The following is a 10,169-nucleotide window of genomic DNA, read 5'->3' as shown; positions in this document are numbered from 1 at the left end:
ATGTGTTACGGGAAGCTAAATACAGCTTTCAAAGTTAATTATGCCTCGAGGACGCTCGCGGGCGGTTAATGTAGGGCCTCTTCAACTTGTTGCTCAGAAATTTTTACCGAGTGCTCTTATTTTTCAAGCCTGGACTCTGGTTTTCACCCTTTGCGACCCGAGTTTTATACGAATATTCTACGAAAAGGTGATAAACAAGATAGTGAAAATGTTCGTTTCGAATACTCAAACGTTATCTATTTTCAGAGTTTCTACATGGTAAATGATTAATAAACCACGAATCTTTGTGCAAATTCATATCATTGTCTGTATCGAGAGCTTTGTATCTTGCTTTAAGTATTTCTTATATTTTTGTATATCAAGTGCATTATGTGGTTCTTCGAAAATTAAAATCTCCCACAAATGCATAAACATCCGCAGTTTGTTCATTAATCTTACAACTATTACTTTATGGAGCGGTTGACTCAACAGGCCCACTCGATTTTATTGAACAGAATAACTGAAGAAAGAAATTTTTCTTGAACATACTCCCACCTACATTACATATAGTTCACAATTTAGTACAATCTTCTCCTTTATCTTTCCCATCTCCGCGATTCAGAGATACGACGACGCAAAACTACTCGTTACGTTGGAAATGCACGCATTTTTGCAGTGCTCTGAGTGGAGGGGAAGTAAACTGTATAAGCGGCCTAATTTCAACTACTTATCGACGCGATTCAGCCGCGACAGACCAAACAAGGCAGCCTTGGCCTCCTTACAGTTGGTTCTAGCGCGACACGAAATCTAGGGCCTCTCAGAGTTTCAGCGCCTGCAGTTTGGCGGTTCTGTGAACGTCGCCGATCCTCTCTGATAGTTTTCTGCCGGCGAAATCGTGATCCTCGTAATGCATCACGTGCAGGGATTCCAGGCCCAGTTTCTCAGCGATCCGTTGGCTGTAGTTCGAGGCGAACACCCCGAATATCACTTCCGGGAGCACGTGCTCGTTGACGATGGGCCCGTCGATCGAGTTCCTCTTCGCGGTGCCGTTCAGGAGCCCTCTGCCGAACTCGATGCACTTCTTCATCATCTGGCTGCCGATTCCTTGGCCCTGGTACCGCGGATTCGTCCCGAGATAAAAGAGTTCCATCGCTCCGTTCACGTTGTACTTCTTATAAATGTTCACGCTAGTTTCTATCTGCAATTATAACGCGGTATCGTTTCGATTATTCTTTAAAACTAAAGCAAAATGTACACAAAACAAATGCAGGAGGTACAAGTCCGACCGTGCAACCTCCTCGTGGTGTACCTTGGGTAACTCTAATGCCGGCGGCACACTTTTCACTCAAAGTGTAATATCTCAGGATAAAAAGATCGTTCGACGATTTTTAGACTGTCATTTTCATCATAATGCAAAAAGAATCTCCAAAAGAACTTGTTACATTGCGTAGAGTCGTTTGAATTTAGAGAATTGTTTCTTCATTTTCATCTCAAGCATCCTCCAAAAAATTGAATTCAAAGTAGAAGCTGCACCTTAGCTTCCTTTGCTCCATCCTCAAAGCAATAACGCATGTTCGAATAGTAAATATACCACACCAAGGAAAACAACGATGAAATAGTAATATTTGATACAAAACACCTGGACAAGAATAACATGAAATTTCGGTTTTCTAACCCAGACCTAACCCTTCCTTTGCTTCATTCTCAAAGCAATAACGCATGTTCGAGTAGTAAATACACCACACCAAGGAAAACGACGATGAAATAGTAATATTTGATACAAAACACCTGGTCAAGAATAACATGAAATTTCGGTTTTCTAACCCAGACCTAACCCTTCCATCGCTCCATTTTTAAAGCAATAACGCATGTTCGAATAGTAAATATACCACACCAAGGAAAACGACGATGAAATAGTAATATCTGATACAAAACACCTGGACAAGAATAACATGAAATTTCGGTTTTCTAACTTAGACCTAACCCTTCCTTTGCTCCATTCTCAAAGCAATAACGCATGTTCGAGTAGTAAATATACCACACCAAGGAAAACGACGATGAAATAGTAATATTTGATACAAAACACCTGGTCAAGAATAACATGAAATTTCGGTTTTCTAACCCAGACCTAACCCTTCCTTTGCTTCATTCTCAAAGCAATAACGCTTGTTCGAGTAGTAAATACACCACACCAAGGAAAACAACGATGAAATAGTAATATTTGATACAAAACACCTGGACAAGAATAACATGAAATTTCGGTTTTCTAACCCAGACCTAACCCTTCCTTTGCTTCATTTTCAAAGCAATAACGCTTGTTCGAGTAGTAAATACACCACACCAAGGAAAACGACGATGAAATAGTAATATTTGATACAAAACACCTGGTCAAGAATAACATGAAATTTCGGTTTTCTAACCCAGACCTAACCCTTCCTTTGCTTCATTCTCAAAGCAATAACGCTTGTTCGAGTAGTAAATACACCACACCAAGGAAAACGACGATGAAATAGTAATATTTGATACAAAACACCTGGACAAGAATAACATGAAATTTCGGTTTTCTAACCCAGACCTAACCCTTCCTTTGCTTCATTCTCAAAGCAATAACGCTTGTTCGAGTAGTAAATACACCACACCAAGGAAAACGACGATGAAATAGTAATATTTGATACAAAACACCTGGACAAGAATAACATGAAATTTCGGTTTTCTAACTCAGCTCTAACCCTTCCTTCGCTCCATTCTCAAAGCAATAACGCATGTTCGAGTAGTAAATATACCACACTAAGGAAAACAACGATGAAACAGTAATATTTGATGCAAAACATCTGGATAAGAACAACATGAAATTTCGGTTTTCACGAAGTGGAGGAATTTGATGAACGATCCATAAAATACTCACGCCATCGAGAAGCCTGATCAGTCCGAGACACGTTGGATGTCTCATGTTCTGCTCCATGAAGATTTCCAGCTGATCCTTGACGCCTTCCCTCGGCCGGGCCTTCAACACACAGAGAACCGTTCCATGAAAAGTGGCGGAGAAAGTTGACTGGCCGGCTCCGTAAACTGGAATGGAAAAACGAGGAAAATGGACGAAAGACTTGCGTGTATCTTGTTGAAGGCGACCGCTGCTAGCTCGTCGGTTTCCTCGTCCACGGCGATTATCGTAGCGCCGTCTTTCACGATCTCTCTGAAGAGCAACTGCATCTCTTCCGGCGCTCCAGGTTCTTCCAGCATTCCCAATCCCACAGCTAGGCATTCCTGTTTCATAGTCTGCGCCTGGACCATCATGGCCTCTTCAATTTTGTCCCTGGTCAGCATTTTGAACTCGAGCTTCCCCGGTTGGACGACATTCTTCGACATGACGATCTTCTTACAGAAAGACGCACGGATTACTATCGCACGGTGTCAAATGAAATCGAAATTGACCTCGACCAGAGGAACATCCAGCACTGGGATCTCGAACCCTTTGAATGCAAGCTGTGCATCAACGCGTGATAAAATCTTCCGCACGGAGCTTTCGACAAAGTGAAAAATTCTTTCAAAAATTTGAACCGTACAGTGGAGCATTTAAAGCGAAGAAAATTATAAAATTGCACCCCTCTGGAGTAAAAATAAAATAAAGTTCTTATTCAGAAAAAATATGGTCTCGCAAGAAATTGCACAAAATGTAGAAGATATTAATATCGTAGAGATATTTACTTCGGAGATTAAGTCTGCACCGACCGACGCCTTTGGAATTAACATTCGCGTGCTCTCTGAACTTTGATGACGCAACGTTTAAATTGACGTGCTCGTTTCGTGAATATTCCCACGGTCGAAGACGTTTTTGAAAGCGAGAAACTGTAACATCGATCCCCATCGTGTTTTACCGGTCGTTTCGTCGCACAGTCGAGCAGCGCAGGCTCCAAAATGGTCGTTTCGAACGATGCCACCTTTACGTCGGCTGGGAACGGCCCGCACTCGTTAATCTAACAATTTCGCGACACGATTAACTCGCATTTGAGACGCACGCGAACTTAGCGTACGCGTACGCGGCGGCACAATGAAGCTAGATTCGAACTGGTTGTGGCACACGACCCACGCTCTATTATCGCCGGTGTTGATGCAGCCAGTGTCTTGATAACTAGCCTCGATCGTGCAGTTTGCACGAGGAAAACATTTCTGTTATCTGCGCACGTGCCCCACAAACTCATCGAGCGTCTCCTTGATTTTCTTTTAAGCTTCTCTCGATCGAGCGAGAAAGCTTCGAAGCCCGAGAAATGACAGGGAATAATATCGGAGGCGATATCGTTCAAAGTATTATTCTATTTATTCGTGCAAATTCTCCGGTATCGCATAAAGGCTACAAATACCTAATAATACTTGTCGTTTCGTCGCTTTCACCGATGCCAAACAAGAACACACGCTATCTACGTCGATTACACGCGAACTCTCGTAGATGGTCGAAACGTTGCCTTATCCGAGTTTCTGTTCGTTTGCAGTTTAACGAGCACGACCGCCTCGATAACGCGAGGCTGCATTATCGTTGCCCGATGAACGCGACCTTATGTAAGTGGAAAACAATGGAAGCTTCCATTGTACAAGTCCCGCGACTACCCGCGAGAATCGAACGTTCGTTACAGAATTCCTATGGAACGTAAACGTTCGCGGTCCTAGGTCAATCTTTTGGCCACCAGGGCACAGTTCGGATGTTCCTCCCCTATCCTCTCGTCGAACGTCTTCCCACCGAACCGGAACTCTATGTAATCGACGCGCGTCAGTGTCTCGAAACCGCACTTGGTGGCGATTTTCTGAGAGTAATCGGAGGTCATTATCGCGGACGCCAAGCTGGGCACGGCGGACGGGTTCTGTATGGCGTCATCGCCATTGATCTTCACCGGCGTCTTTGCCGATTTCCCTCTTCTCAACTCCTTCGCCAGCTCGATGGACGACGACACCAGCAGCTCCCCTATTCGACGCTTCTGCATGCCGGGCAGAGTGGCCAGGAACATGATCTCGAAGATGCAGCTGGCGTTGTAATGCTGGAACAAGTTTATCCGCGAGTCCACGTTTATCATGAAGTCCACCAAGGCCTTCGACGATTTGTGCTTGCAGTTCTCGCTGAACTCCTCGAACGCACTCTTCTCCGTCGAGCTCTTCAACACCTGGATAGCAATTCATAAATTCTCAATGTTGACTCTATTTAGATGGAATTTTGAGAACCAAAGTGGAAAAATTTTCTCACTTGAATCTTGTTGAAAGCAGCTCCGACCACTTCGCCGCTGGCCACTTCGATGGCCACGACACTGACGCCATCTTTGGCGGCGTCCAAGCAAAGTTCCTCGAGTTCCTCCGACGCACCGGGCTCGGAGATCAAAGCGACGCCCTTGCAAACGCTCTCGTGGACGAAGAAACTTTTCCTCATGACGTTCAGGGCGCCTTCGAGTGTGTCCTCCGTCAAGGACTCGAACTCGATGGCCCCGTCCTCACTGGAGCCCCAAGGCCGATACGACGACATTCTGCTTCTGGCCCTGAAATCAAGGAACAAATATTTCACCAAGAAAGGCATGATATTTGAATGATAAAATAAGAAATCTTTCGATATTGGGAGACCACTATTGTATCTTATATCGAGGGATTACAACCTTTCTAACTTGTCTTTGCAAACTTCCAAAGTTTAATTTCTTTACAGAAATAAGCTCGATTCTATCGAAGGTTTTGAGATAAGTGTCATAGGGTTAATCGTAGGGTCCTCTTATCAGAAGGTGGCCACGTTCTCCAAGATAGAATCATTTTTCTTTAACATGGCGGCCTTTAAACTCTTCCATGCATTCTGTTAAACAAGCCATTCCTCGACGCTCGATAGCTACGTATCAAATCACTATCGACGAGCGTCTCTGGTTCCATTCATACATTCTTTCAATCCATTACCTTACAGCAAATAGCTACGGACTAACAACCTTAAAAATACGTTTACGCTAACATGTAAACACCTAAAAATCCTATCTAGTCTAGTATAAATTTTTATTTAGTGGAATTGGAATTTTTAGAAAAATTCAGCAGACCACTGGTTCGAAATACGTTGATCTAAAAAATTGATAAATTTACAGATTTGATAACCGCTTCTGTATAGGAATTCAATTTTTTATCCGTTCAACATAGAAAATAGATTGCTCGTACATTTAATTTGACAGGAGGCGTCGCTTTACGTAGAAAAACAACTTCGTTCGTTATAACTTGTGACTCATAAGATGGAAACAAGTGTACAAAAGTCTATAGTCTATTGGTGAAAGTGAGACAAGAAGGTTAGGTTCGACGAGTAACTGTTTGGCAATCGAGTCCTGAATTCTTGCGTTTCCTTTTAACAACAAAATTAACGAAGATCGAGCATCGTCGTTCGCCAGAAGAACATGCAATCGGAAAAACTCGATTCCCTTCGCGTCCAAATAGAGTACGCTGTTCGCAATGGAACGATATGATTTGTTTCGCGTACGGTTAATGGGCAAGCTGTTACTTGAGAATTTAACAAGTTACTTTAGCTTAAATTGCCACGAGACAGAGAACCAATTTCGTGGAGTATTTCGATCGTTCCATACCTCATTGTTCAAGAAAGACCCTCAGATGCTGACAACTCACAGTACACTGACCATTATCGGCGGTCTTGCTTCAATTATAGGAGCATACATGAACAACATGCATGACACACACCACTCGAATCACTCGAGCGCACGCTATCAGTACTTACTATAGGTACAACGAATCGCGGCTGGATCATGAAAAGAGTATTGCAGCTCTTTATACAGACGAGTTTTCTCAATGACCTTTATTACTTCGTATCGCGTTGCTTTCTATAGTACATATTCACATCGTTCTGATATAAATATTCTACTTTTTGTTGCACTTCTCGATCGATTTAAGCACCACGATAAATAATTCAGACGATATATAGTATTTGCGCGACTCAATTTTTACGACGCAAGTACTGTCCTCCGCTCACTTGAAGTCCCGCGAGACGGCACAGGGGCAAGGGGAGTCGGACCGCCCATTTATCTGTCTTGCTCACTTGCTCTCAGGCAGTCCACATGTGTGTGTAACTGCCGCGACGAATAGCGAGCTAGAGACCAATGTGTGCGTGGGAATACGTGTGCCCCTTCTACTTCTCCCGCATTCCTTCCGCGGGACTTCAAGTGAGCGGAGGACAGTACTTACTCGAACAAAAAACGAAGTAAATAGTTAATAATACAAGAACACCAAGAAAATAAGAGAAAAATAATAACAAATCTACAATTTTTTAGCGTTTTTAGAACGGATGAAAGTTATTGTACGAGCAAATAAATAAAAAATGAATGGTTAGGGGTGATGAGAGTGAGATATGATGAGAGATATTTGTTTCCTCTCAAAGTTTTAAGGTCACCGATATTTACTTAATCGGGAGTACGTATTTTTTATCGTTGTGATGTAACAACTGAAACGAAGATAAATGCAATGATGCGTGATAACGTGGCCATGAAATGATTTCAAGCACAGAAAATAGTAAAGTAAATTTAAGTTTCTCCTCTGTTTTTCAGATATTAAGATTAACACGAGGCGCAAACGGAGGCGAGTGAATTTCGCGGAGTCGAATGGATTCATTGTACCACGCGACACTCGATCGGCGACGATAATAGCGTGTTTGAATAATAAGCGGCAAATATGGAAAGAGCCACGTGACAGTAAACAAGGCCACGATATCGTAAATGGGCATAAAAATCTTCGTATCGCGGATTTAATTGTCTCGCAAGAAAATGTAAAAATCTATCGACGCACGCGTGACTCGTAAACGCGTTCGTCGAGGACTAGTTCAGAGTCGTAACTATTAGGAAACGTCTGAAATTTTGTTTTCAATAAATAATTAAGTAAATCGTGAACCTTTATTTTCTTATGCAAAAAACAGATGGGAAAGTTCTTTGATATTTTGCGATCCAAGGCTCCGTTTTCGAGATACGAGCGTTTAATTATTCGCACGGTGCCACGCGATCAGCTGACCGGAATAAAAATGGCGCCAAGAGTGAAGTCGATGAACTCGAACCGGTCGTATCTCGAAAACGGTGTTTCGCATTGTAAAATGATACAGAACTTTTCGACTTGTTTTCGTACGAGAAATTTATATATCCCGGCATGCCCCATCGTTCTGGAAGCATCCTGTATACAATTTTGAAAACGACCGCTAGTATTAGGAACAACTAAAATTAGCAAAGGAGCCAGAAAGTGGACCAAGTAACGTAAAAATAGATACTGCAAAAACGTGGCGTTGCCATGCCAAAATGCGTTGGGATAAACAGATGCTCGAAAGAAAATAGATGCCATCCGAATAATCATTTCAAAACGAATACAAAGCTTAGATGTATTTAAGAATTATTCGTTTTTCTGATAACTTTTAAAATTATTTTACTTCGCAGTTATAACTTTGCCTTTTCTAGAAATGAAAAAAATCCCATTTCGATTATTGGAGTTAATTTGTTAGACAATCGGTGTTCTATTGTATCAGTATTAAGAACAATCACCTCCACGTTGGATTCTAATTGAAATTCGCGCAAGCGATCGCGTCGTCCTCGAATTTGATCTTGATCCATTGTTCGCCTCGCCCCACAATCTGCTATTGTCTTCCGAAGCAATTGACGAAACATTTATCGTGTCGATTTCAGCTAGCCTTCGACCTTTTTATCGATATACGACAAACGTTGCTTGGCAGCACTGCTTAATTAATAAAATTCTCGAAATGTCAGAGGTGATATTTGAATTTTTAGACACTTTAACGTCGAGAACTTTAACTGGATTTAAAAGATGCACGGTATTTGGGTTACTGAAAAATAAGGGTGGTCCTCTAGAGTTAAGAAATCAAAGAACAAACACAATTATTATTATCACTCTGGTTTATAATACCTGAGCTATTTTCTAAGAGCAAATTTTATTCAGAGTAAAGTGAAGCTGTTTTTAAACCTGACACCTAATCTAATTCTAAGAAATTGACACAAGCACCGAACGCATGGCGATAACACGAGTCTATCACAACTGTCAAATCAACTACGAGTGTTATGTTTGAACGAAACAAGCGCGATAAGTTGTTAGGCAATCGTCGAAAATGTTACTTACTAACAGTCGGCTTTGTTCCTGCGACGAACGATCACGGATCTAGTGGCTTTCTCGGGAACGACTACGCTCCGACCAACGATCGAACGAATTGTAACGTAAAACGCTTCTGCGTCTTGTTTCTATAGACTCCTGATGAGTAATTGGCGTTGGGAAAAGATTGGATCAAAATAACAATCGACCATTACGACAAAAACGTTCATTCTTCGCGGAGATCGATGATAAAATTAATCGATAAGCCTTTCAGAGAAAGCACCATGGCTCACAGATTCGATACAAATAATTACTAAGCTTTATCTCTTCTATTTATATTGACAAAAATATTTGTACTATTTTGGGTTTCTGTTAAATTCAAAATTACTATTCATGTCTTTTAAACAAAGAGGTGTAGTTATAGTTGCTAAAAATGTTGAGGTACATATATATTAGCTACTTCAATTAATAATCGTTATATCGATAGGCACTTCCCGATTATGAGTGATATTCCGAATGATAAATGAAAGGGATAAGGTTTCGGGATTCCCTAGACTCGATTTTGGAATACTGTAGAGTGCGCTGCAAAACCAATGGAGTTTTGCTCGATAGGTATGTAATTCAGTTTGTGAGGTAAAATATTCCATACGTTGCACAGTCTATATTATACTTCAGCTATGGTTTTACTTAAACTATGGTAGAATTACAGACGAGGTATACGTATAGACCTTTCTTCCAATGTATTTGTTCGGTCTATTTTTCTGGGGCTTTAGAGCCTCATTACCATTTTCGTGTCACTCGCAACGTTACCAACAGATTTAGAAATGAATTTCAATCCCTGCATAGACAACTCACATGCATTTATGCACACACTGCAGCTGTCAGCTCATCAATACTAATTCAGTCAATAGCTTCTCAACTGACCGCTATCCATGAGAAGAGGACGCTTTCACCTTATGGACTTTCGTGGTCCAATCTGACTGCCATACCGACCTGAAAATTCGGAGGTGATTTTAGCGCCCTCTCATGGATAGCGGTCAGTTGAGAAACTCACTGAATTAGTGTAACAGGCAACAGCTAGTGCGTGTAAATGCAACCAGTTG

At 41.7% G+C, this 10,169-nt stretch overlaps 2 protein-coding genes across 7 annotated transcripts; both read right to left on the bottom strand.

Moving 5' to 3' along the window:
- Window positions 1-325: 325 nt before the first annotated feature.
- LOC122401683 lies at window positions 326-4,455 on the bottom strand. 4 transcript variants are annotated; one of them, XM_043403967.1, is made up of 4 exons: window positions 4,338-4,455; window positions 3,088-3,354; window positions 2,885-2,983; window positions 326-1,177 (listed from the first exon to the last, which is right to left on the bottom strand). In XM_043403967.1, exons 2-4 carry the CDS (start codon window positions 3,343-3,345, stop codon window positions 797-799), a joined length of 738 nt encoding a protein of 245 aa, XP_043259902.1. In that variant the 5' UTR covers window positions 3,346-3,354; window positions 4,338-4,455; the 3' UTR covers window positions 326-796. The 4 variants fall into 4 exon arrangements, with proteins under 4 accessions (XP_043259902.1, XP_043259903.1, XP_043259900.1 ...); XM_043403968.1 differs by having other exon boundaries at window positions 3,088-3,351; window positions 4,338-4,438; XM_043403965.1 differs by lacking the exon at window positions 4,338-4,455 and adding an exon at window positions 3,855-3,937 and having other exon boundaries at window positions 3,088-3,351.
- A 174-nt stretch (window positions 4,456-4,629) lies between these two features.
- On the bottom strand, window positions 4,630-9,197 carry LOC122401682. Of its 3 annotated transcripts, none has more exons than XM_043403964.1 (3): window positions 9,101-9,197; window positions 5,210-5,495; window positions 4,630-5,129 (listed from the first exon to the last, which is right to left on the bottom strand). In XM_043403964.1, exons 2-3 carry the CDS (start codon window positions 5,480-5,482, stop codon window positions 4,638-4,640), a joined length of 765 nt encoding a protein of 254 aa, XP_043259899.1. In that variant the 5' UTR covers window positions 5,483-5,495; window positions 9,101-9,197; the 3' UTR covers window positions 4,630-4,637. The 3 variants fall into 3 exon arrangements, with proteins under 3 accessions (XP_043259899.1, XP_043259898.1, XP_043259897.1); XM_043403963.1 differs by having other exon boundaries at window positions 9,097-9,173; XM_043403962.1 differs by lacking the exon at window positions 9,101-9,197 and adding an exon at window positions 6,561-6,664.
- Window positions 9,198-10,169: the final 972 nt, after the last annotated feature.

The sequence above is a fragment of the Colletes gigas genome, unplaced genomic scaffold (assembly GCF_013123115.1).
Source record: "Colletes gigas isolate AHSC1104 unplaced genomic scaffold, ASM1312311v1 Colletes_gigas_Sc00027, whole genome shotgun sequence".
Taxonomy (NCBI): domain Eukaryota; kingdom Metazoa; phylum Arthropoda; class Insecta; order Hymenoptera; family Colletidae; genus Colletes; species Colletes gigas.
Note: the sequence above shows the minus strand (reverse complement) of the source record. Positions and strands in the feature narration are given on the sequence as shown.

Bases quoted from the DNA above. Each gene is read 5' to 3' on its own strand.
- LOC122401682 (XM_043403962.1), bottom strand. The intron at 5,130-5,209 runs GTGAGAAAATTT...ATTGCTATCCAG, and splicing joins CTGCTTTCAACAAGATTCAA to GTGTTGAAGAGCTCGACGGA.
- LOC122401683 (XM_043403967.1), bottom strand. From the start codon at position 3,345: ATGTCGAAGAATGTCGTCCAACCGGGGAAGCTCGAGTTCAAAATGCTG. The intron at 2,984-3,087 runs GCAAGTCTTTCG...TGTGTGTTGAAG, and splicing joins TCGCCTTCAACAAGATACAC to GCCCGGCCGAGGGAAGGCGT. The intron at 1,178-2,884 runs GTGAGTATTTTA...TTATAATTGCAG, and splicing joins TGATCAGGCTTCTCGATGGC to ATAGAAACTAGCGTGAACAT.